The 25,386-nt window shown below is 43.3% G+C and overlaps 1 protein-coding gene across 6 annotated transcripts in view; it reads right to left on the bottom strand.

Moving 5' to 3' along the window:
* Nucleotides 1-3,924: 3,924 nt before the first annotated feature.
* Nucleotides 3,925-25,386, bottom strand: part of PRR5 (proline rich 5) — a 76,186-nt gene continuing 54,724 nt past the window's right edge. For all 6 annotated transcript variants that reach the window (XM_038153950.1, XM_038153949.1, XM_038153953.1 and 3 more), the window contains 2 exons: nt 7,774-7,912; nt 3,925-5,088 (listed from right to left, as the gene is read on the bottom strand). In XM_038153950.1, the coding sequence (XP_038009878.1) occupies nt 4,538-5,088; nt 7,774-7,912 (690 nt within the window). In that variant the 3' untranslated portion in view covers nt 3,925-4,537. The remainder of the gene's footprint in view (nt 5,089-7,773; nt 7,913-25,386) is intronic.

Raw genomic sequence — 25,386 nt, 5'->3', positions numbered from 1 at the left:
GTTACAAGAACATGCTATATATTACAGTTTGATTTGTTTCGATTCTTATGTTTACCCTTATAATGTGATCTTTTTAAATGGATATTTCTTTCTATTTTAAACTAGATCTCGAACCCCATAAATTCACTAACCTAACACATCAGAACCACAAAAATGCTGCACCCTCCTCGGCACCGCCACGCGCTCACATCCCAGCACAACACAGAAAAACAGAGCCCGCTCCTGTTGCCAACAGAGCGGAGATCCCACAAGGCTTCCCCCGATTAGAAACTCAAACAAACCCATCTATAAAGAAATGTAAAAATCCCATTAGAGCTAGCCCAAAACCTCCGTGCTTCCTCATCATAAACTTCCTCCTCAACCAATTCCTCAGAAACCCAAAAAAACTCCAATACACATCCAAAAGGAAAGAACTGCTAAGAAAAACAAAAACCTGTACAAAATAAATCAAACCAGCTCCCTAAACTCCAGACTGTACAACTGACCCTAAACATTACTAAAAAGACCCCCGAAGCTCTACCTTTATGCTAACTCACAAGTAATGAACAATAATCTGTAGAAATAATTTTAAATTATTAAATATTATTGCATACCTTCAGTGCTCTTCAGCACAAAATATAACTGTTTTCCTTTTAAAAGTGTACTTTTGACTTTTTGGAAAGGTGGAAACAAGACTACGACTGCAATCCAGGCATTTTGTTCTCCTGGAGAGCATGATGGCAAGGATTTATGTATTATTAAAATGGCTACAAATGTTCTTTGCAGCATTGCTGGCTTGATTGATATCTGGGTTTCTGCTACCTGCCTCCAAATGCTTGTACTTTTCTCAGTGTTCTGGAATGACAGTTACACCTCTGCAGACCACAGCTCAAAAATAACACTAAAGAATTTCTGACACCTTCATTTTTAGGATGTTCTTACAGCATATTATCCTAGTAAAGGGGCAATCCATACATCTCTAACGAGAACTGTAGAGATATCAGTTACTCACATGTCTGTATAATGGCCTTAGGAGAAGCTGGCACACAGTTCCTCTGTTACCACTCCTTGGAGGTCCAGATTTAGTCAAAAGCACCATTGAAACCAGTGTGCCAGGAGCTAACTGAATAATGAAAGTAATTTTCTCCATTTCTATGACAGAAAAGCCCTCTATTTGGACAGCATTATTTGCAGCCAATTATTCTGCTACTTCCAGCAGCGCTCTATTTCAGCAGCTGTATTACTTCTCCACAGAGCTCAGGAGCTTCTTCATTAGATTAATCTCTTTCAGTCTCCCAGCTCCTTTTGCTTGCATAATGTTTGCCCTGCAGTGCCATATGACAGGAGCTTTAAGTGCTATCTGTTGCTCTGTATTACCCTTACAGGACTTTGGAACCCGTCCCAGCCAGGGAAAGAACAGCTTTTGATTCTTGGATTAGCACACAAAGTGCCACAGTTAATCGTAACAGTGGAAGCATACAGAGGAATAACTGGCATACTCAGAATGCCACTGTAGGGCAAAGCTCAAGTGGCACTGCCCTATAGCAGGATTTGGAAAGTTCAAAGTCCATCACTTCATAAATATGTTTTGGCAATAACCTGCAGTATTCTCTTTGGCACATATTTCTCCTTTGTAATGGCTCAGTGGTTTGTCTCTAGGACTTCCATATCCCTGACGCGCTTGCACTGGAATTGGTAGTAGGAGGAGCACACATTTCGGTAGTGTCATATCTGTGCAGCATTTAAAGTCAAGGAACACTGGACTTGGCCAGTAAGACCATCACATCCAGTCTTATAATTTTCAATCATATCTGCCTACACCTTTTAACATAAAGTTGAAGAAGAGACAAAATTCCACCCTACCACTGTCGCAATAGGGAACTGAACTCTTGACTTCAGATATTTTCATCCTGCTTGAGCAGGGAGGTTGTACCAGATGACCCCACAGGTGGGTCCCTTTTAACCTTAATCATTCTGGGTTTTCAGGGTCTTCAGAGCAAGACCGGTGAGTTTATAATGTTTTATTTACTTAAAAAAAGCTCGAAACCCGAAAGTCAAAATGCATTTATTCCTTACTTACTCATTACTCCCCGAAGTAGAGCTGCAGCTCAACAGACAAAGAGGGACTTCTGTGAACACCACATTTGTCACCTGTGATCAATTTAATTCAGCAAGCTCTAAACCACAGGTCAGCCTGTTCCATTACAGTGTCATCAGGGCAACTTACGTTAACTGAAGCCAACTGAGAGCCTCTTCATCCTAAAGAGGACAAACATAAGCCTTTTACTGCAGCTCAGCAGAACTCCCAGCTCATCCTAAGAGGTTATGAATCCCAGCAGGTGTGAGTGAACCCAACCTCTTTAAATACTCATTTAAGCCTGCCTCAGCTGGTAATCAAAGTTTTGGGGGTGAGGGTAGGCTGAATTTCTCTTTTCTGGCCTTCTTCATAGTCCTAGTGAAGTGGCCTTGCACTCTTATCTTCTGAAGAGCCTAAGTGCTGCTCCTGAAAGCCTCTAGGAGCTCCTCCTCATGCTGCTGCTAGAGCTGTGACTTTGAAGACCTTACTCTTAAGACTTGGAAATGCAAAAGCTAATTGGATGTGCTGGGCTGCAATGCCCCAGTACCCCAGGACAGCCAGTTCCCCTAACAGTGCATGTGAGAAGATGAAGTGAACCCATGCCAGGCTGCCTGTCTTGGATAAGTGGAAACACTGAAGACAAGGCTAGTTCCTTCTTGAGGCTTTCTGAGGTGGCTGTTAGGAGAATTTCTCTTATGCAGTCACTCTCTTGAACCCAGTCTCTAAATAACCTTCTTAAAACAAACAGAGAAGGATTTTTATTCACTATCTCCATGTGTGCAAGGTGGGAAAAGCTAGTTAATTGCCAGCATACCAGAGGATTCCATCAGAGGAATCCTGTATACCAAGGTCTTCCATCAGAGCAAAAGACACTAACCATGCAAAACCTCCAGTGGAAGGGTCCTAGCAGTCCTCTTCTTTCCTCCATTGAAACTGTGGCTAAACATTCCCCAGTAATTAAGTAGGCTTATGACTCTTAAAACATTTTAAGTTCCTTGAGGGATGAAGGTCTGTGGAGGCACTATATTTGTTATGTCTGGGGTTACGTTATATTTTTATGTAAGGGTTTGAACCTTATCTTTTCCTCCCTGCACCGTGTCCTTAGAACAAGGCTGTGGACACTCTTTTTCTCCAAATAAAATAATACTTTAGGAAACAGAACAGTGTTTGTCAGAAAGAATGAGGGTAGATACTGATGGTGCCGGCATGGTGGCTTGTACCTCTTTAAGACACTTTTGGAAATCATCGCTCCTGTCATATTTCAGCAAGAGTTTCACTCTCTCCTGGGATTTCCACAGGGCCAAATAAGGCAAGAGTTCCTTGAGACTGAGGGCTTATCATGCCGTCCAGCAAGGAGAGGGTGGGCAGCTCAGGAGATATCAACTGACCCAGATAAAAAATGGAGTTGCCTTCATTGCAAAACCCCCTGATCAAAACTGTATCGTGCAGCAGGATTTCTGCTTCACCTTGGTATCATATGCATCAATCCTCTGCAAAACTACTGATCCAGCTCTTACACCACTGTGTTACTGCAAGGGAGAATCAAAGGGCTGAGTGTGCTCAGGATAAGAAGAGCTGCAAGGCTCATACTTCCCAAAACCATAAGTGGCAGCAGAAGCATTATGGTATTTCTACAAGAATATAAATATATAATGAGGATTTCCCTGAGAGGCCAAATTTTCATTTATTTAGGAAACAAGTAAGTTGAAATATGGTGGAATCTCTCCATACAACAGATGCTTCAGGGGCTGACAGTACAGATTTCTCAGAAGTGCCACATTCAGAGCAAATTAATTTTGGTCTTGAAAGCCAATTTTGAGACAACCCTCGCAGACACAAGGTAGTGGCTGGGGAAACAGTGAAACAGAAAATGAGACACTAGGCATCCTGTGACATCAGGAAGCATATTTCTGTTTATTTGCCTTTCTTCAAGAACTCTAAGTCACCATTAGGCAAAGGAGTGCATACAAGGACGTACAAGAAAAAGATTAAAAGAGACTTCTTTATTATTGTATTCTGTGGCATGAAAGACAAAAGCCTTTTGTATTTATTTGTTTGTTTTTAAAGGATATGTTTCTACTCTGGCTGAGGTGTTACGCTTCAGAGAACAACCTACCATCTGCAGGAAACCTCTTTAGAAAATTAGAAGTGAGCACAGCTATTTGCTGAGCTGTTTTCCTGAACAAACTCTGCCAGCTGCACTAATAGTATTTTATCACCAGACACTTGTGAGTTTGTGAACCCCTAAGTTTATAAAGAAATAGGAAATCCATCTGCAGGGCGACAGGGATGGGGAAAAGCAGTTGGAGTTGCTTCCCCCTCAGCAGATTCCCACCTGCTATAAACTGTTTGTTCAGTACAGCCATGATGACCTGGCAAATCTGCCTTAAACCTGCCCAGACAGCTTGCTCACAGTCCGACACACTGTCTGATAACTCTCATATGTAATACTAAACCCCACAGTTTATCTCCTAATATCCTTCACACAATGCTCTGTCTGTTCATATCCACACTGTATGCTGATGAATTGGAACAGCCTCGGCCAAAATCAATGAAAATGCCTTCAGAATCAGAGTCGATGGACTCCAAAATCTGATCCACTATGTTCTCAGGGCTGGAAGAGGGAACTGGAAGTAAGGAAGTGTCTCTGTCTAGCTCAAAAGACCTGTGTGGGCTGCCAATTGAGTGGAAGAGTCCTTTCTGTTGCTCAGCTGTGCTGAGTTTGCTGGAGCACTGCACTGACCCAGTGCTGGGCCTCTCCTGGTCTCCTGGCAGTGAGCTTTTCGTGGTTGTCATGGAGCTCTTGGAACCGTTGTCCATGATGGTGGTGAGGTTGGAGTACCCCTGGAGCTCCAAGCAGGAGGTCATTTCTGAGACAGAGTGCCTTCGGATGCCGGTTCCGTTGGCAGCCATGCTCTCGGTTTCATACTCGGCCACCGGTGTCAGCAGTGGATTGTTGTAGCTCTTGGATCGCACCACGGGGTTCTTGGCAAGGATGTCACCCGACTTGGAACGTCTGAAGAACCGCTTCTCTGTAAACAAAGATCCAGAGTCATTTCTGCAAAGTCTCCTATTATGGTACTAATAATTATGAGTGTTCTAAAGAAATGCAAAGTCCTGATTATTCATAAGCTTTTCTGGAATGAAAGGTTTCTAGAAGAAGACATTTTGTTGATTTTGTAGATTCACAGGCTTCAGATTTCCTAGATTTCTTTAGCATACTGAAGACCCCAAATCTATCTTTACAAATAATAACTGACATTCCCTTATATTCACACAACTTCAGCAGCTGAAATAAAACAGTAAATACAGTGAGAGAGGTGATATACAGTTGTAAATACTTCCTTTAGACAAGAACAGGAAGTACAATTCTGTTCTTTTTCAGGCTATAAACATTTTTACTCATTTTTAGTAGCTGAAATTAAACTTTTCCACCCGTCCTGGGAAAATAAAGTCTCTTCAAATTTGGAGCATGAGGATTAAGACAGGCAGTTTTTCTACTAATTCTGGAAAAAACTTTGAAGTTCGGAGACCACATGGGGGAGACCACCAAGAGTGACTGAAAATGTTAGCTAGAGTGCAGTGCCCACAGAAACCTCTTTTAGGGGGAGCAAATCTGCCTTAAATCCAGCAGTGATTGCCTGAATGCTGTTAACCATGTGGGGTTTTAAAAAAAAATAAGCAGCAGATGGCAGCAAGTGAGCACTGAGCTCCCTCTCTGGCAGTAGTTTAGCACTGGAATGTCCTGGCAGTGTGAAGAAAATGACCATCATGAGCAAAACAACCACCACTCAAACTCTGTGCAGGTCTCAGTGCTCAGATTCACTCCTGCTACCAGAACAAAAAGTGGTGTGAATAATAGGTCTCACTTTTGAAGCTTTCTGCTACTCTCACTTTGCCATCCCATGAAGGAGGCACAACTGGAGCAGGGGATCAAATTACCCTCTGGAAGTCACGACAGCCACTACAAATAAACTGTCTGCTTTAAACTAGGATGCTAGTATATATTCTCTCAAACATATTCCAATCGCTTAAAATTATGCTACTGTGCAATTATGTGCTTACCTAGACACAAATTCCAATCATATGCTGTACTACTAAAAAAGCCAATTTCTGTATTAAGACTGAATTCTGCAGCTGTGTCTGCCTCAGCAGTGAAATCATCTGATCAAAGTTCATTTTTGGACTTTTTCATCGTTAGGAGATTGAGCTGGTAATCAGAAAAAGGTTCCTGGGGCTATGAGCTCTAGTAACAACATGCAACATGCTAGCAAAATAGTTGAAGAGAATTAGATGCATTAATTTAAAAGAAACAGCCACTTACACACTAAGCTCCCTTGGATCCAGGTTCAGTGATTACGGTGAGAACCATTTCAGGAGTATTGTTACATCTACAACCCAGACCTCAGCAAGAGGACGTGCCCAGCCCACCAAAACCTTCCTATCTTCTGCAGTCGTGTAATCAGACATTTTTTTGCTAACAATTACTTTCACTGATGCTTTATTCTCTTTGGGTGCATTTTTTCTATCTTGACATACAAAAGCTTGTATTTAGAAAAAGTCAATTTGAGGCTCCATTTAAATGCTTCTGGCCTTTTAATGGCAAACAATGAATACAAAGTAGTTATCCTGAACCATTTTCAGGACATAACCAGCCTCTATTTAGTCACATAAAACTCATTTGTTTCTTAAACACCTACTGCAACACAACCATTTTGCCATTCAGTTCCAAGGGACTAGCAAACAGACTGAATTGACTGCAGAGAAAACATGCAATTGAACTTATCTTCCCTTCTGTCTGCTCTGTTTAATCAGACCATCCCAGTATTTACAATAAAATACTCAGGTACTACCATGTTTCCTTTTTCATTTATGCTGGAAAATACATTCCCTTGTATTTTCAACAGATTGCATTGCTATGCAGGATATTCCACCTTCATCCTGGCTAAATCTTGCCATCTCAGAAGTCACCAAAGGCTTCAGAGCTCCAAGAATCAGAAATTAAGCTGGAGGGAACTCAAGCTGCCACCAGGCCAGCCCACATTTCCCCCTTGTTGCTTATGGATGCTGATGTATGTGACAGGTAAAAGGTGTCTCAGCAGGGAAGATTCAATAATCTCCAGAGGCAATGCATGGGAAATTAGGAGATTTTTCCTTCCATGTAATATGAATTCCCGTTGCTATGTAAGACCCACTCTGTATTTCTTATCTCCATTGGGATGGAGAACAGCTTATTACCTTCTACTCTGCAGAAAGCTTTTACATGCTTGAAGGCTTATGTATTAGTCTTCTCTAAGACAAATTCCTACTCTCTTCCCTAATTTTAACAGCCTTGTACGATCTTTGTGTACTAATGAACACTAATGAAAATGAACTACTGAGTACTTTAGAAGTGGCTTCTTGCTTCTTCCTCTCACTGTCCATAAAGCATCCTGTGTTAAAGCTCTCTTGTTAAAAGGTAGAATGGAAATGCTAAACACACTCTAGATTCACTTTACTGATTTTTTTATTACTGAGCACTTTTATGATGATCTGTTTTCATCTTTTGCCACTGCAAGTTTCACTGTGACTCTGCACCTTGCATGGTCTTAGAAAAGAAGCCTGATGTATTCATGTAAGCACTGGCAGCCACCTCTCGTGCAGGCCCTGGCCCTGCATGGAGCAAGGTTTTGGGGAGTTCTCCGTGCTGTGCCAAATGGAGTCTGTGTTGTTCTTACCCAAGATACAGGCAGAGTGCGTGAAGGGTCCGTCACTGGAATACAGACCATACGTGCCCAAGTAAGGTGAAACAACTTTCTGGATCAGGGATTCCAGTTTCAAATAATCTTCAGACACACCTTTTGACTCATGAACCCCCTGAAAAAGAGGAAATACCCAAGATGAGCACTGTCTCCCCTTCAATCATAAGCTCTCCTGGCTCATCAGGGCAACCAGAGAAGAACATGCATTTCCACTGAATGAAAAAGCAAAGGTGCCCTGCAATGTCATCCTGGTTTGCTGGTACAGCTGATTCCTCTTCTGCAAAACCAAGAGATGTGAATCAGACCAGAGCTACTTCCAGGACATTTAAATCCAGGAAAGTACATCTTACTTAATGCACAGCACTCAGGGAAGGATAGAGGACATGATCTGTAAAGAGGAATTAAAAACATCCCTGGACTTTCTGCTATTGCAATCTTACAGTGACTTCCTGAACGATCACATCTGGTACCACAGGGTGTCACTGCCATCTCGGCAATACCATTGCCAATACCAGCATTAAGAAAAAGGTGAAACTGAGACCCTCAGAAACATTTCTTCCAGGGTATTTTCAACAACCAATATTTACAGTAAAAAGTTTGTTCTCTTTCCTCATCCATCCCCTGGCACCTATCATGTTCCAGGCAAAAGTCACATTATAATTAGCATGGTAAGAATCACCCACAGCCAAAATGTTTAGGCTTTAGGTGTTAACTCTGCACTTCCACCCACAAGCACACTTGCTAGGCCGCAGAGGTGACCGAGAAACCTTGCAGTTATATTCTCCCTTCAGCTTACAGCTGCAGAGTGTGAGCTCCTGTGTAGTCTGAGCAGAGCCCCGTACGCTCTTCAGTAGGATACCTCTTGCAATATGGAGCAAATTCACATTTTCCACGTGCTCAACACATCACGTTGCAGAATTAAGATCGTAAATGCCATACTCAGCAAGAACTCTGTCAGAATTTAGGAGCTTTCATGACGTGTTCCTGAGCTACTGTAAAAAGAAACTGATTGGGATGAAAGTCTCCGGAGATCAATAGAAAGACCAGATGAGTAAAGTTGCAACACTTCCTTCAGCATGTGAAAGGATCCTGACATTCAGGATGTGTTCACAGCTCAGTATGACTCACCAACTAGAGTCCAGAGTGACTCTCAGATGTGTTTTTGAATGGCTGACTCTACGCCCTGCTTGCTGCACTGCCTCTGTGCTGCCTCATCACTTGATAAAAGTTTATGAATGGAAAATGAGTAATGGCTAACAGAGAATTCAAATTTGAACAGAATTTGAATTCCAGTTCAGCAGTTTTTAAATAACAAATAACGATCTTTGGTGATGTGCTATGTCCTGAAAATCTTTGGGACAGCCACAAATACAAATTTGAACACAAAGGCATATCCAGTGGATCTAAAAGATTGCAAACATCAACAAGAACAGTAGAATGAGCCCACAGTTATTCCACCAAGCAAAATGAACACTGGAATAATTCAGAAGACTTAATGAAGGTGCACGTATTATTTCCAAGTCGTTACTGGCCTATTGAGATCTGTTCCATGGTTTCTAAATCTGCTGGGATTTAGTCAAGCCCTCAGAAAGGCAGCATACCTGCTACCTTACTACATATTCACAAACCCATCATGAGCACATCAAGCAAAGGCCAGGGCTTAGGATATCCTGCATCAGGCTCCCACACTAAATACCTCTGGAACTGGTCTGTTAACATGACATATATGAGTGGCAGAAGTCAGTGATATTCAGCATTGCTCATGCCCAGGCTTTGTTGTAGAGCTTTATTTACTTTTCTACCATTTTAGTATTTTTTGTACTTAAGAAAGACAAGTAGCTAAATATCAGCTGTGGATAAAGAACCCTGTCGCATTGCACAGTGGGCAACTGCGAGGAGTTCGTTTAAAAATGGACGGTCTAGAACAAAATTAAGTGAACTGAGAAAACCTTACCTCTGAGAAGTGTTTCTTGGTAACCAAAACCAAGAGCAACAAAAAAAGAAGTTGCCCTACTACAGAGGGCTAGAAAATACAGAGAAAGAGGAAGGAAAATGGAAAAGGATAGCGTGGAGAGAGAGACCGAGAGGGAGAGGGGAGACAGAGAGGGAAAGCGGCATTACCAGCAGCAGGACGGGGAGTGGCTGTCGAGGTCCAGGCAGCGGGGTATGAGCTGTGCCTGCTGGGGAGCCTGCACAGCTCCCGGAGAGGAGAGGCCCCACAGGCGCGGGCGGCCCCACAAGCACAGCTCCCCGGCCACGGGCAGCCGGACGCACTGTGAGCGAGCGAGCGCTGGGACAGGAGCCGCAGAGCCCGGGACACGGTCACGGCGGGGACCGCGGCAGCGGCCGTATCGGAGGCAGGCAGGGCTGGACGCAGGTGGCTCAGGCAGCGGTCAAGGACACAGGGAGGCAGGACAGACGGGAGGGCCAGCAAGTGCCAGCAGGGGCAGAAGTGCCAAAAGCCAAAAGGCAGGCTGGAGCCAGGGAAAAAGGACAAAAAGCAGGCTAGGACCAGGACAGAGAAGCAAATCTCAGCAGGCTCCTCAGCAGAAGCCAAAGCAAAACCACAAGACTCAAAAGGCCCCCAGACTCAAAAAGCCCCAACTCAAAAAGCCCTAAGAAAACAAGTCTGGAAAGGCCCCCAGAGCTCTTGATGCAGTTACTTTTATACCCCCGGCCCCTCCCCAAGGCTGCCTGCCGGCAGGAGACCACGGGCCCAGTCCTGCCTTCCCCTGCGGTCCATGGGTGGCGACCTTTCGCCGTCTGATCGGAGAAGCCGCTCTGACAGTGCAGTGTCTCCTGCTGTCCCATGCGAGCTCTGAAATGGTTACCTGGCAAAGTCCCCCCAGAGAAAAGGCTTTCTCCCATCTTCTTCTAGTTGTCTCCTGCACATGGCAGGAGAGGGCTGTCTGCCCCCACATGCTCCTGACAATCAGTGTTGAGACAAATCAAAACTAAACTGGCTCCTCACAAACCCCAGTAACTCACTAGTGCCACACTGCTCAAAAACCTGCTCTTACCACCAGCAGAACTGTATGAGTAACGGAAGTGTCATTGCCTAGTGGCACCTTAACACTGTCTGATTTCCTATCAGCCTTCAGTCTGAAGAGTTCTTTTGGTTTTGAATTATGTGTTCTGATGAACTCCTCAAAAGCCAGAGCTATATTCTGCATGGACAGCTGCTCTTGCAGGGATACAAGGAGACTTCCAGCAGCTCTGCTGGGCTGGGATAGATTCCTGTGGTAAGCTGAGAGGATGGCGAGTCAACCCCCAAACTGCAGCCGTTGGGACAACTCTTCGTCATGGGGCCAGGGAGCTGTGCAGGGCACAGACTCACCTCATCCCCACCACTGCTGTCCTGCAGCTGCTGCACCTGGAGAGCCCACTGGCTCTCTGTTCCTGAGTAACACTCTTCTCCGAAAAACCCAACTCCCTCACATCCTGCATCAGCTTCTTCTTCAGTCTTGCCCTCAACCTTCATTTCTGTTCCCTCAAAGCATTGTTAATCTCCACCTCTTTTTCATTTCAGCATCTTTTAGTTGCCACCTTTGAAGAAGCCACTGAATTCTACCATTACAGTGTAAAACCACTCAGTATTGTCACAGCCTGCTATTAGTTTTAATCCTCAGTTCTGAATTCCAAGGGATACTTTTAAAAACATACTGAAAACTCGTAAAATATGTGGTGTTCGCTGGAGCCAGTGCTGACTTCTGCACTGTGCAGGAGCACAAACATGCTCTATTACCTGTGACATCCTTCCTGCATTGACCATTGCTCAAAGCTTTTCTGCAGGGGCCTGATGGAGCAACCCCCTTAAACCTTTTACTTGCTGTGGACCTTCTGTCAGAGCAAGAGTGTAACAGGGTGCAGATCCCATCCTGACCCCACAAACCAGTGGTTTTCCTGCATTCCTTTCTGATGTGATACTCAATGACAAGCATCCTCTGGGCCTCTATGTTACCAAATACAAGTACATCCCAAAGTTTAGCAAGGACAATTTCAGCCTTCCCAATCTAAACTTTCCAGATGATGTAATGACACTTTCACTTATTTATGAATCACCCCAGCCCATGCAGCCTAGAGAAATGTCTGCAGGCTCAGAGCAAGGAGCCTAGAAGAAGCTTGTTTTGATTTAGATGCCAGGCCTAAGAGTGCATTTAAACTCCTGTCTCCCCACCAGAGGTTTCTAACCGATCCCCTGTGCCACATGTGCAATGACCTGTTTGTGTAACACCAAATTCAGTAGAAAAGCACTTCTAGTAGGAGCTCAGGAATGGAGGAAAGTATAGTTATTATAAATGATTCATATATCTGTATGTAAAGATAGATAAATAGATAGCTAAGTATGTATAGACATCTGTACACCCACCTACATGGTTATCTATGTGAAGTCCTTTTTAGACCCTTCCCCAGATTTGTAAGTGATTGGTGCTTACAAAGGCAAACAAAATGAGCCTTAGAGTTAAGCCAACTTGGATAGTTATTTGTGTCACAACCCTTTCTGAAAAAATGATGACAGGACTTAAAAGTCACCAATAAAATAGTAGTAATAATAATAATGATAATAAAGTATTTTGCTATTATTATGGCAGCTTATGCTTCTTCTTGTACTTAGTGCTCAATGCCTTAGTATTTCAGTATTTCACTACAAAGCAATAAAGCAAAAGCCATAAGGCTGGCTGCTTAACTTACAAGAAGCTCTATCACAATTTGGAGAAAAAAAACCAACTTGGAGCATTATCAGCAAAACAGAGATTCTACCCATATTTTTAATGCAATATTTGCTCTGCAGAGCTGCAAAAACTTACTTTAAAAGATAACTGTGGCCTTTCATGAACCCAATCTCATTTTAGCAGAAGAGTTTTATGCTTCTCTATGACTGTGAGATGTGATTCCTTTCAAAGGCCTTGCCTGACCTATTTATTTTGCAATTGAGGGCCAAAATAGCTCAATATCAAATATCTGTAAGCACCTTAGTACTTTTGGAAGAGTGGAACTGCTGGATCAAATCCTCATGCTGATCACACTGTTTCAAAAAGCAACAAGGGTCACCTCATTGTGTCTCCATTTGGAAAGGATTATAATGTAATATTATGACAAGAGTCTGCCCTACTCTGAAGGCACGGGAATAATGGGGATTTGAGTCCTGAATATATAAGTACAAATGTAAGTACAAATATTTGTAAGTACAAATATGTAACTACAAACTTACAAATGGAAGACACCTATTAAGAACAGAGACATGTATTACTGCATGAGATACAGTACCCAAGTCCCAAACTTCATTAACCTTAATTAAATGGCTTTGAAACCAAAATTTTTCTGTAGTAGTTGAAATGCATTAAAAGGGCCCTATGCATGACTGGTTTTCATATGTAAACATACAAGCACTCCCAGAAGGGCCACATCCTTAAAGACGACAGATTATTTATGTATTTACTTTATGAAGACACTGCCCCATCTGCTGGACCAGCCACATGCATGGGCCCCACTGCTACACTTGAGTGTGGCACTGGAATAAAACTTTTCTTGTATTTAGGAACAAAACCCCAGAAGTCAAATTCACAACAATTGCAGCAAGTAGGGATGCACCAAACTGTTCAGGTTTCCATCCCTGTTAATTCTGTAAACTAACCACGAACTCCTACTGAGCTTTTGAAGGGCACAAGGGCTTCTTGTGAAAGCACAAAGGAAAGAATAAATGAGTAAACAGGTATGTTCAGAAGAATAGGTGGGGGGTTTGTACCTAAGCACTTAAGGCCACAGCCTCCTTTTTCAACCATAGAATCAGAGAATGGTTTGGGTTGGAAGGGACCTCAAAGCTTATCTCATCCCATCCCCTGCAGGGACACCTTCCACTAGACCAGGTTGTTCCAAGCTCCATCCAACCTGGCCTTGGACAATTCCATGGGTGGGGCAGCCACAGCTTCTTTGGGCAACACGTGCGAGGGTCTCACTACGGCAACAGGGAAGAATTTCTTCTGTATATAGGATTTCTTTAAGCTTTAAAGTCCTAAAGTGGAGGCCACCTCAGGCAGGCATTTAAGGATGCAAAGGGTCCCTCTCAACGGCAACCTTTAACCTTTTATATACTGTTCATCGAAGCACTCAAATTATGGAGTGCTTTGAATAATTTCTTTATGTACATTAATTATAACAAAAAATACTGCTGAGCCATTATTAACATTGTATCTAGGCACAGGCTACCTGACTTGTAAAGCTGCCAGAAACATGAACTATTTCGATAACATTTGGAACAATTTTTCTTTAAATAAATAAATTTTTAAAAATCATCAAATGTCCTTACTTTAGTTTACCACAGCAACAAAATAAGCACAGTCACAAGTCTGTCCTTCTGTTTCCTATTACATTAATTTTTCCCACCCTATTCTTCCCCTCAAAGCAGTGAACATGCAAGAGAGTAATCCTGCCATCGCTCCAACTTGGTGGAGGATACAAACCTGCCTGCAGCCTCTGTCCCTCTGTAACTAGGTGGTCATTGCTGCACCCAGGCTCTTTATTCACCATTACAACAGAAATACTTTCCTTTTTTTCCTTTCTTTTGAAAAGGACACCTAATTATTTCTCCAGATAGTGTCAGCACTTCCAAGGGACTGTAAACTAGGCTGCCCAAGTCCAGCTCATTGGGGAGCTGCTCTGACTGTGAGTCGCAAAGGAATCCAGAAATTAGTTACCTGCCTTGCACCATTTTTCACCTGGTCTTGGCTACTTCCTTTCCTCAGGCTCTGGTAAGAAACCCAGATATGAAGCAATTCCCCAAAGCCAATGACAGCCACGAAAATGAATGACAGCCACTATTTAGACTGCTGATAGTTTGGTCCATATCATTAAGACAGTCTGACTGAATTAGGATACAGAATTTTAGGCTTCCCACACTCTTCTGTGCAGAGGTAGGGTGTGTTATGTTCCCGTCTCGAGGAAACCTGGCACATGGCAGAATGGGAGTTGGGTTTGTGCATCCTTTGCTGCTTATTGCTCTCTGTTCTTACCCCAGAAAACTGGATGTGAAGGTGCAGATCTCCTTTTCACCTGTATTAGGGAGCAAAGAGGTGGCAAATCCCCACCATTAATAGCCTGCACAGATATACCAATAATGAAATACAACTGTAGTGGGTTTGCATGGCAAAGCTTTGGTAGCAAGGTGGGGGGTGCAGTCTGCATGGATCTGTTGCCTGTGAGATGGACTCTTGCTGGAGAAGTTCACGGAGAACTGCCTCCCATGGGAGGGACCCCACGTGCAGCAGGGGAGCAACTCCTTTCCTTAAGGAGGGGGAGAAACAGTGGGTGATGAACTGATCATAACCCCCATTCCCTGTCTCCCTGCACAGCTGGGGTAGGAGGTAGAGCTGGGAAGGAGGGCTGTGGGAAGAAGATGTTTCTAAGGTTTTATGTTATTTCTCATTATCCAACTCTGATTTTGTTAGCCATAAATTCAATTAGTATCTCTAATTAGACCCTCTTTTGCCTGTGACAGTGTTTGATGAGTTATCTCTCCTGGTCCTTATCTCAGCCATTTTTTGTATTTTCCCTCCCCTGTCCAGCTGTGGAGGTGAGTGATAAGAGAGGCTTAGGTGGATGCCTGGCATCCAACCCACTACGCGGTTGCCTGCTCCCAGATCATGGAGCAGCTTATGCCCCAGTGCTCTGGGAATTACAGCCTGTTCAGAAGTACTTGCTAGCACAGCACTATGTAGAACAAAGATGAAATTTTTTTCTAAAATATTTCTGGTAGCCACCAGCAGAAGAACGGTATATTCACCACCCCATCCAGCTGCCTTGAAATCTTGGCAATTGGTGGGTTACACTGATGGAAAAATGATTTACCCTAAAAATCCTGCAATGCACCAGACCAGAGAACTAAGCACAGAACTCACAGCAGCTGGAGACAAAAGAGCTACAGCTAAAGCTATCACATCCTCTGGCCATCATCATGCACACCCTAAAGGGATGTTTCATATATGGCAAGAGACCAGAAACAAGCCTGGCTGCTGGCTGTTCTTGTTACCAAGCTGCTTTTTATTGATGTTTGCCTTACATAACTCCACTTCAGGGCCTTAGCTGGATCTCCATCTGACCATCACTCTCTCATGCCTGATTCCTTCCCTTTTAAAGCTTTGCTTCATCCCCCTGACATCTGCTGTTTCATAATAGCCCACACCCATCTCAAGCTCCTCTTTCAGTCTGTGGGCAAGCCCCCTATCATCTGCTGAGCTCGTCTGCCACATAAGCCTTTCTGCATTCACCTTTACCAGAGGCTGCTTCAGTTCGGGCTCAACAGCTGCACACACATTGCCTCAAGTAACTCCTCACTCATCTGTGTATGAGTATCATCATAAACAACTATTAAACCCCAAACTGCTTTTAATTGACCAGCAGTAACTCAGTGTTTCGCTCAGTACTTATAAAAGTTCACAGGTTCCGTGTTTTCCAGTTCTGACTAATAGTACCCACCACCTGTAACACCTAGAAATGGCAGTATTGCTCAGCTACTTTTCACATTCCTCTTTAGTACAGGCTATTAAGAGACCATTTACCTAATAAATTATAAATTGAAAAGTATCTCTAGTGTCTAAAGGTACCCTAAAAACTGGACACAATGGAGGAACTATGCATGCCCACCTGAAACTTGTGGATGTGCTAAATCAATGACTGGTCATTGATTAAAGGCTGGGAGCACTCACCTTGAGCTTTAACACTTCAGCTGATCAGCATGTGTACATGAGTAAGTATTGGTGCAAAGGATTGTCTTCTGCTTCAACTGACAAACTGCTGGATAGCTTTTAAATGAAAAAATAAAAAAAGAATAAAATAAAACATAAATAAAATCTGTATTCCTCCAGACCCAGGGGAACAAACAAACCAGACCTTCTGGACCCAAGCCCCAAGCCCTGCCAGTAACAGACACAGCATGGCTTGGTGCTTAGGTTACCAACTTCTGAACTCAGGAAAGAAAAGAGGAAAAGGCAAACTTCTGGATTATTTAACAAAGTAATTTCAGCAATGATCACTCTTGGTAACATAATGGAACAGAAGAGCAAAGTCCTCTGTCCACAGACAAGAAGTGTATGGCTCAGCTCATGGCCAGATAAAACACTCTGGACCTCAGTCTGCTGGAGCATCCTCCATATGGGGACATCAGGGGCACCCTTGATGGCTGGACTCACCCTTGTCTACCAACAAAAAGCTGAAACAGTCCTGACCTGGTGCTATGTGGAAGGAAACACTGCCAGAAGCATTTACAGCGTCAGTTCTGAAAGCAAAGTGAGGTCCTGGCCTCATGTATTGCCCTGTTTTAACCACACAGGCAAACAGCTAAGAAATGTAACTATTTTCTGCTTAAAAGCAGCAGATTCCTTGGAGAAAATGAAAACTCAATTTGACAGAAAGAACCGCTCCGGCAATGGTGATTATCTGACACATACTGGATAACAATCGTTGCCCAAACACTCCCAGAGAAAACTGAAATGAAAAGTCACAAGGCAGACGCACAATAATATCTGTTGTGACAATAAATGATTCAGCCAACACTGGTGGTGGAGACTTTGGTGCAGTGCAGTCTGCACACCCTGGTGACCACATAAACAGCAAGATGTGCTGCTTGGCATAGCCAAAGAGAGAGCAGCAGCCTTGCTTGTGAGGCATTTGGAAACCAGTGCCCTTACAAGTCAGGACTACTTGTTATCCCACTTTCACTGCATCGCAACCTTCTGGAACTTGAGTAACACAGACGAACCCTGCCTCAGGGCAGGCTGGAAATCCCCTTGGGGACAAGCTGGAGACAAATGGGTCACTAGTCCTTGCCACATGCATCACCAATGGCACAGCATATGTTCCCAGTTACACTGTGGGTCGCATTCTGGATGGAGATCTGCAGTCCTCCATCTTCCTTAGAAGAGACAGATGCACATACTTTACAGCCAATCTTCCAATTTGCATGGATCTTCCAGACAAAATCACAGACTACTCACAGACAAACCTATGGCAGCAAAGTTACTTTATGGATTACTTAGTTGAGAAAAGGCCTCAGGAGTTGAAGCTATGCACAGCTTTTGTTTGCTCTACAGCACTGTTTCATTGTCTAAACCCATCCAGCACATGGTCTGGATGAGACCACAGTGGTTCTTGGAGCAGCAAGTGTTGCCCAAGAGCTGAAGCCTTCCTCTAGCACACAGCTGTTCAGGAGCTGCTGCTCTTACTGCACCACACAGCATCATCCTGAAAGTCTCCTGTTCACATGCCCTCCATCGTCAGTGGCCATGCACAGCACTCTAAGGAAAGGCCCAAAGATCTCGTTCTTATACCCACTGCAGGAACTCACACACAAGAAGGAGGGCGTACTGGGCTCTCTTACCTCCAATGCCCAGGATGTCAGTCCTGCAGAGCAAATCTCACAGTATTAAACAAATTTATATAGCAGTATTATACTACATTTGTGTAGCAACATCTAGCCTCCATTTACACATGCACACGATGCAAACTGATGAGTAAACTCATGGAAATATTAGATGGGATAATGGATTCTTCTCAGCTTTTGCTAACTTGACACCAAGGGTAACACAATGCATAGAATCAGCCATGCAGTTTCAGACCCAAAAGTTAACTAAATTCAACATTTTCTTACTAACAGTGATAGCAGGATAAATGCACAGGCAAAGAAAGGAAATAGGGCGTGCTCAGTGCAGGCTTTCTTGGGGGATATGCCGGTGCTTCTAGTGAACAGGAATGTAAAAACTTGCTGCATGAGACTTTGCAGTAGCCCTTAAGCATAAACAGCCTATGCTAGAAATTATTTAACAATCAAGATGAAGATTGTCAATAACTGATAGAATAACTAATTTCCAGAAATAAAGAACCAGCTTAGCTATTGAGTCCTCTGAGCAGAGGAGAGGATGGATCTCTTTGGTACTTTTGCAAAGTACTTTTCTTGTGTGGATGCAGCTTCCCTATTTAGGAGTTGGGTGAATGCAGTTCTTATCCTTCAGCTCAGTCACCCTCAAAGACAATGTTTCCTCCATTTGCTTCAGTTTGTGCTCACTGACACTGAGCACCACTGAGAAGAGTTTGGTTCCATCTTCTTTACAATCTCTTTTCAAGTATTTGTAACTAGATGCCCCTGAGACATCTCTTCTCCATGCTGAATAGCCCCAGCTCTCCCAGTCTTTCGTCCTGTCCCTTTACCACTTTCACAGTGCTTTGTTGGACTCTCTCAAGGAGGTCCATGTCCCTCCCGTCCTGAGGAGCCCAGAGCTGCACAGAGCACTCCAGCTGTGCTCTGCAGAGCAGAGGGGCAGGATCACCTCTCTGACCTGCTGAAAATACTTTGTCTAACACAGCCCAGGATACCACTGGCCGTCCTTGCGGCTAGGGCACGCTGCTGGCACAAGTTCTACTAGTTCCAACAGGGCTCAGCATTTCTGGAGGACTCATACTTGAGAGCTTCAAGTCCCATAAGAGTGCTGAATAAATCTCACTGTGAGGGATTACAAGATCAACTGATGCATTTTGGAGAGATACCTGGGTAATGAAATGCCCTGCATCCAAGTAACTGGGAGCAAGGGACAAAGATTGAGAATTTAATGTACCTGCTTCTGCTTCTAGCCCACTTGTCCATGTTTGCCAGGCTTTGTTTTGCCTATAAAACTTTGGGTACTTCCTCCTGGGCTTCCCTGATGACTCATGCTACCTTTATCCCAAGCAAACAACTCTGACATTTTTTACCCTTTAGGAAATAGATTCAAAACAGAACCAAAACTGCTTCAAGAAGGGACTAAATTTTGCTTTGATGAAGCCTGTGTTGACTAAGCTGACCTGATCTGCTGAAAGTCTGCATGCCCCCTTCCCCATGGAAGTCCGCAGCCAAACCACAGCCACAGCCAGCCACTTTGATCATGCCAAAGCCATAACTGGGGGCACTGGGCAGAACTGTCCACATAGCTGGCTTGATCTGTCACATCGCTGTAACCTTGTGCTACAGAAGTTTTGTTGCCACTGCCATGTAGTTCACTGGTAACAGAAGAGTCACAACAGATAGTGGTTCAAATCAAATAACGTAATCTGAGCCCTGCTCTATTACACGATTATCTGTTTACCTTTTAATTGCTTCTAATAATTAGGTAGTGGCAAGTTAATGAATTTCACAGTACATGTCACATATCACCTTGTTACACAGTTGTTTCTTCTCCATCTGCAACAAAATTAAGGGTAGGACTGTGAAATAATGATAGAAGGCAATTAATAGTGTCTACTCACCATGGGAGAAAAGACGCCTCCAAGAGACTCATTACGTCATTCACCTTTCTTTGGCAAATTACAACAAATTAGCCTTTTTACTTCTGGAAGAAATACACCACAAAGCAGTTGCCCTTCACAGATGTCCCTATGCCACCAGTGCAGTGTCACCATGCAGTACGCACGGGTTGCTGATTCTGGCACTGGCACTCAGACACCAGGATAGGAAAAGCTTGGGGATGGGGGCTTGGTGGTACGCCAGAGAAGGCAGTTCCATAGCTTTCACAATTCTTTCCTTTCTCAGAGCACCTTCTGCAGAGAAGGCCATAGCTAAGACATTTTATATAATTTTTTCTGATCACCCTATTAACTTAAGTGGAAACACGTCTTCCCATAACAATAAAATTCTATAGTACACAGAGAGAAACAGGCAAGCACCAAACCCCCAGGAATCACTCCCAGGGGAAAATAAAATTCAGTTAGGGCGGAAAAGAGTCAGAAGGCAACATATGGGAAGGTAAAGGGACAACGCAGCCAGCAAGATGATGGGAGATGAAACTGTGTTACAAGCAAGTACCAGTGTTCAAAACACAGGGAGAACTGTGCAGCCCTTTCTCTACCAGGAAAGGCTCATGGAGCAGAAGAATGAGCACACGGGCTGCCTCTCAATTTCCTGGCAAGAAGCTTCTCTACTCACCTTGTGCCTGGACAGAAAGCTTTGGGCAATAAGAAGGTAGAGGCATGGTGGCACCTGTTCAGGGACAAGCCAAGCTACGGCACACCCTGCCCCAGTTCAGTGCTGGGAACTGATGGTGACCTGGCTGCAAAACCACAGGAAAGACCATGTTTGCAACACACGGGAAATGACCCCGTGCAGCTTCTCTGTTAGAAATCCCTTTTGACATTCTTCTTGTGAACAGTGCCCAGGGAATGCCACCAGGACAGAATGGGATGTGCTGCAGCAGTAACCCTGACCACAGGCTTGGCTGCCCCTGCCACCTACATGGACACAGCTCAGCACAGAGAGAAAAACTTTTGTGCCAGGTGCTGGTAAACACTGCTCAGGGTGCTGGTGGCACCTGGGATGGCTAAAAGCTCTGTTCTCTGTGGTAACAGTCAAAAAGTGCATGCCACCCCCGGAGGACCCCCACCTGTGGTGCCCTGGGCAATTCAAAACCCACTATTCCCTCGTGCCTTTGTCTACCTAGGGCCATTCAGGGAAATTAAATTATACTAACTGAATTAAGAACAGAAATCTGTTAAGATAAATTATGCTTAGGCCTCTGATGGAGAATTGGAGCATCATTAATTGCCTCCATTCCTACTCCTTTAATTCTCAGAATGAGTGTCCATACAGACTTCTAATGAGTTTTAATTAATCTTCCTTAAAGGCAGCTTAGTTTAACTTTCTTCTATTCCTCCTGTAGACAACTCATGAATTACAATATTCAAGCATCCTGACTCAAAAGACTCTTGCACTGTGGGAACACTTCCTGCTCAGAGTTTTTCAACAGTTAAAATTTCTATGCTGTCTTTTATGCCAGATTTAGTCTACTAGCCCGAATGGGTCCACAAAAGACATCTGTACAGATGAATGCAATTAGTTAAAATCTTCTCTTACTCAACAAAGTTATAGGGTCTGCAATGACATGCTAATTCAAGTTAAGAATGATTTTACTGATTTCACTCTATTTTGGTAGGGATTAAGGATTTGCCTAGCAATGTACTTGTAGTGGTTTTAATAGACTGGTTTCATCATTAGAGGCAAATCCAGGAGACATTTATTTTAGTTTAACCAGCTCTACCCAAAGACGTACCTTTGGTTAAGTAACCAGTATCCTTCACAGAACTGACACTTTACCTTATATGAGGTACTCTTGAAATGCACTGTGACTGTAATACCCAAAGAGAATCTGCACAATGCAAACTGCATTCAAAAATAATTTGTTTCATTGGTATGGACAAAGTTATGGCTGTGTTCTGAAAAACCATCCTTTTGCTAAAGATGAGGGACAAGATGCACATTTAAACTCCTATGACATGGTGTGCATGAGACAGGGTCACATATATCAAAGAAAAACAATATCATTTTATGTTGCTTCCCTGTTTTTCCACTACTTAAGTTCACAAAACTGGCAACACATGGTGCTGTGAAATATGTTGAGAGCTAGTTTTAGAGAGTACTCGATCTGAAAATAAAATCTCTTTTTAGGTGGCAATTGACTTCCACTGTCCTTAGTTACAAGGAGGGTCCACATGAGTGCAAAACTATTGAGCTCTGTGGTGCAGAAGCACGAGCTATGTTGGAGTTACTACTGAGCGAGCCCCTACCAGTCAGGAATGGTTAGGAGTAACCACCAGTGCTCCCCAACCTCTGCCCCTAGAGACACAACAATATGAAGAAACTCAAAATCAAATATGATAAGTATTCCTCATCAGATGCTATGCTTTGTTAAAAATCCCAGCAATACAAATTCATTCCAGAATAACAAACTTGTGTGAATTTAACTACTGCAAACTGCACTGGCTGATAGAGACAATAAATAAACTAGAAAAAGAGAGAATATTGCACAGAAATAAATGTATCTACAAAATACTCTGCAGTGTGAATCTTGAGGGCCAGATTCTCAGCTTTGCATGTGTGAACACAAAGCAACAGAGGGCTCTTCCCTTTGTGTCCTGGCTGCAAGATTTCTTACCTGAGTCTTCATGGGGGTGATGCAAACACCACAAACCAACCACCCTTTCACCAGGAAGGAAGAAAACATCCCAACTGATGCACAACCCAAATAAACGATAGGTTTTTGATACGGCGATTTATATTTAAATAAGGTCTACAATACATTTATTTATTGGTTTCTGCTTTTTGTGTCTTCTAAACCAGGAACTCAGACAAATGTAAAGATAAATTAAAGCATGCGGAAACCTCACACCCACACCACTTTGTTCAAACTATGCTTCAGGTCTAAGAGACTTAGTAACAAAATCTCCCAAAAGCAACCACCACTTGTGAAAACCTGTGGCCATTAAGAATTGACTACAACTGGCATCACAGTGTCACAGCACCTCTATAGCTGCAGCTTTCGGATAGCAAAGGCTATTTTGTTTTTAACCACTATGCTGTCCTTAGTTTCACGTGTGGCTGCTGAGATGGGAAAACAGCACTCCCTACATCTCACTTTCAGATTTTGCAATGTACTTTTCCACTCCTTTAAAATGGAAGGAACTTTGCAGAAATAACAAAAAGGTCACACTGGACAGCTTATTTTGTCTTCCTCAACAGAGAGAGACAATGGGCAAGGGACTTCGAATGAGGCAGAGAGCCAAAGAGGAAACCACAGGTTTCATTTTTTTTCTTCAGAGCTTGTATTTAGTGAGGCCTCATTCCCCAGCATGAGAGATACTGTGTTATGTTTTGTGAGGCCTCCTCCCTCACCACAGGAGATACTGTGGTGTGCTCTTGGTTTTTCAAATATGTTAGGTCACCCTAAGAGAGTCTGTGAATTCAAATAATCCTGATGTTAACTGAAAGATGCAGATAAACACTCTTAAATTCTTCTCTTTCAGCCTTCTCAGACCTCAGGAGAGATACCTGGAGATAAGATGTTCCAGTTTCAGCAGCCAGGGTAATCTTTGACAACACACTTTGGGAAGCAAGTTAGATAGTGTTAGTTTTGCTTTTTGGTTCAGAAAGTTCTTTTCTAAACTCTTCCTCTACTCACCCCTCTCCCTCTAGTATCCTCATTTAAAGCAGACTGAGCTCCTGTGCATCATTCAGTGCTGAAAAGCAGTGTTAGTTCTTTTCCTTCCTTCCTTCATCCATAACTCTGCTCTTGAACTCCCTGCAACTTAAACAGGAGCATCCTGGAGGCACTTCAGCTTGTGCTGCCTGTGAGCAGCCACTAAGGATTAACATTTCAGTTTGTGCTTTGTAATTGAGTCAGGCTATGCTGGCAACTCGCAGTTTGAGTGATATAAGGCCCTTCTTGCAAGCCATGATAAATCTACCACTGACTGCCAGAACAGGACTATTACTCCTCCCAGAGTTCTCTCTTTCCTGAAAGATTGCTGGTTTGTAATTACACCAGGTTACAGCACTGGTGAGAAGTAGCTCTATTAAATTGAAGAACCCAAGTCTAATAATTAACCGGAGAACTGATCTCTCCTCCTCTAAATGGAGCAGTTCCATTTCCTCTTTAAAAAATTTCCCTTTCTGTCCAATAAGAAAGTGTCTTCTCCTGAAAAAGTAACAGAGCTTTTCCCCTACCCCCTGAGAAGCTAAAACATAATACCAGATGCACCCTGCATTAGTTCCCAAAGCTCTGTTACTTTAATCCAGTCTAACAGAGTGGTGCATTTCAACCTCTGACATTACAACTGCTGTCTTAAAGAACATGAGCTATTCCTTAACTACATCACACAGCTGCGTGAGGCTGTCAAGGACAGAAACAGGAAATCTCAGCACTAACTTCAACACTTGGTCCAGATGCTACCACTGGCATCATCTTCTATCCATGGGAGTCTGCTCCAGTCACCAAGTTTCTTATGGAAGAGGTATTCACAGTGGTAACAAATCAGGATTAGGCAACATCCCCATCAAGACGCCATGTCTCAGTCCAGGAAATCAAAGCCCACAAGACCACCATGTGCTCCTTAGACAGCTGAATTGCTCTCTTCCAGCCTTATTAACAAATAAGAGTTCAACTAAATTTAGAAAATTCCATTATGTCGCTAATGTATAAAATTTGATTTTGTTTAACATGACATTTGAGTTCAGAAAAAAAGTCTTTGCTTTGAATTCCAACTACTCACTAACACCGCTAATAATGTAAATAGCTAATTCCTAGATTTTCTTCTGACCTTTTGCCACAATTCCCATTAGGTTTTAAACCACAAGATTAGCAGAGCTATTGCCAAGAAAAGACTTTCACCATCCCCGCCACACAACCATAGGCAAAGTATGCAGAAATAAACACCCGGGGCAAATTCCGTCTCCCTTGGTTATTGATTTCCATGAACAGCTTTGCAATAAGAATGGATTTGACCCTTTGCCCTAAACAGGCATCCACAGTGTTAACACTTTGGGTTGCTGAAGAAAGCAGATTTGCAAAGAAAAAAATCAGGATGGTACTCAGTTGCCAGCTCACCACTGAATCCATTCAAAGCCAGATCCTGCCCGCAGCCAGCACAGACTCCCTAAAGTAATGACAAAAAGCTTGCAGACCTGTTAGCAACAATGCTGCTGAAGCCAGATTTAGAACGGGCAGTTTACCTCACACCTCAGAAGGGCTGAGGCCTACAAACATCCCTGTGAAAGTTTCTGCAATGGTACTGTCTTGT

Source organism: Motacilla alba, chromosome 1A (genome assembly GCF_015832195.1).
Source record: "Motacilla alba alba isolate MOTALB_02 chromosome 1A, Motacilla_alba_V1.0_pri, whole genome shotgun sequence".
Classification (NCBI taxonomy): Eukaryota; Metazoa; Chordata; class Aves; order Passeriformes; family Motacillidae; genus Motacilla; species Motacilla alba.
This window is presented reverse-complemented; position numbering and strand designations above follow the sequence as displayed.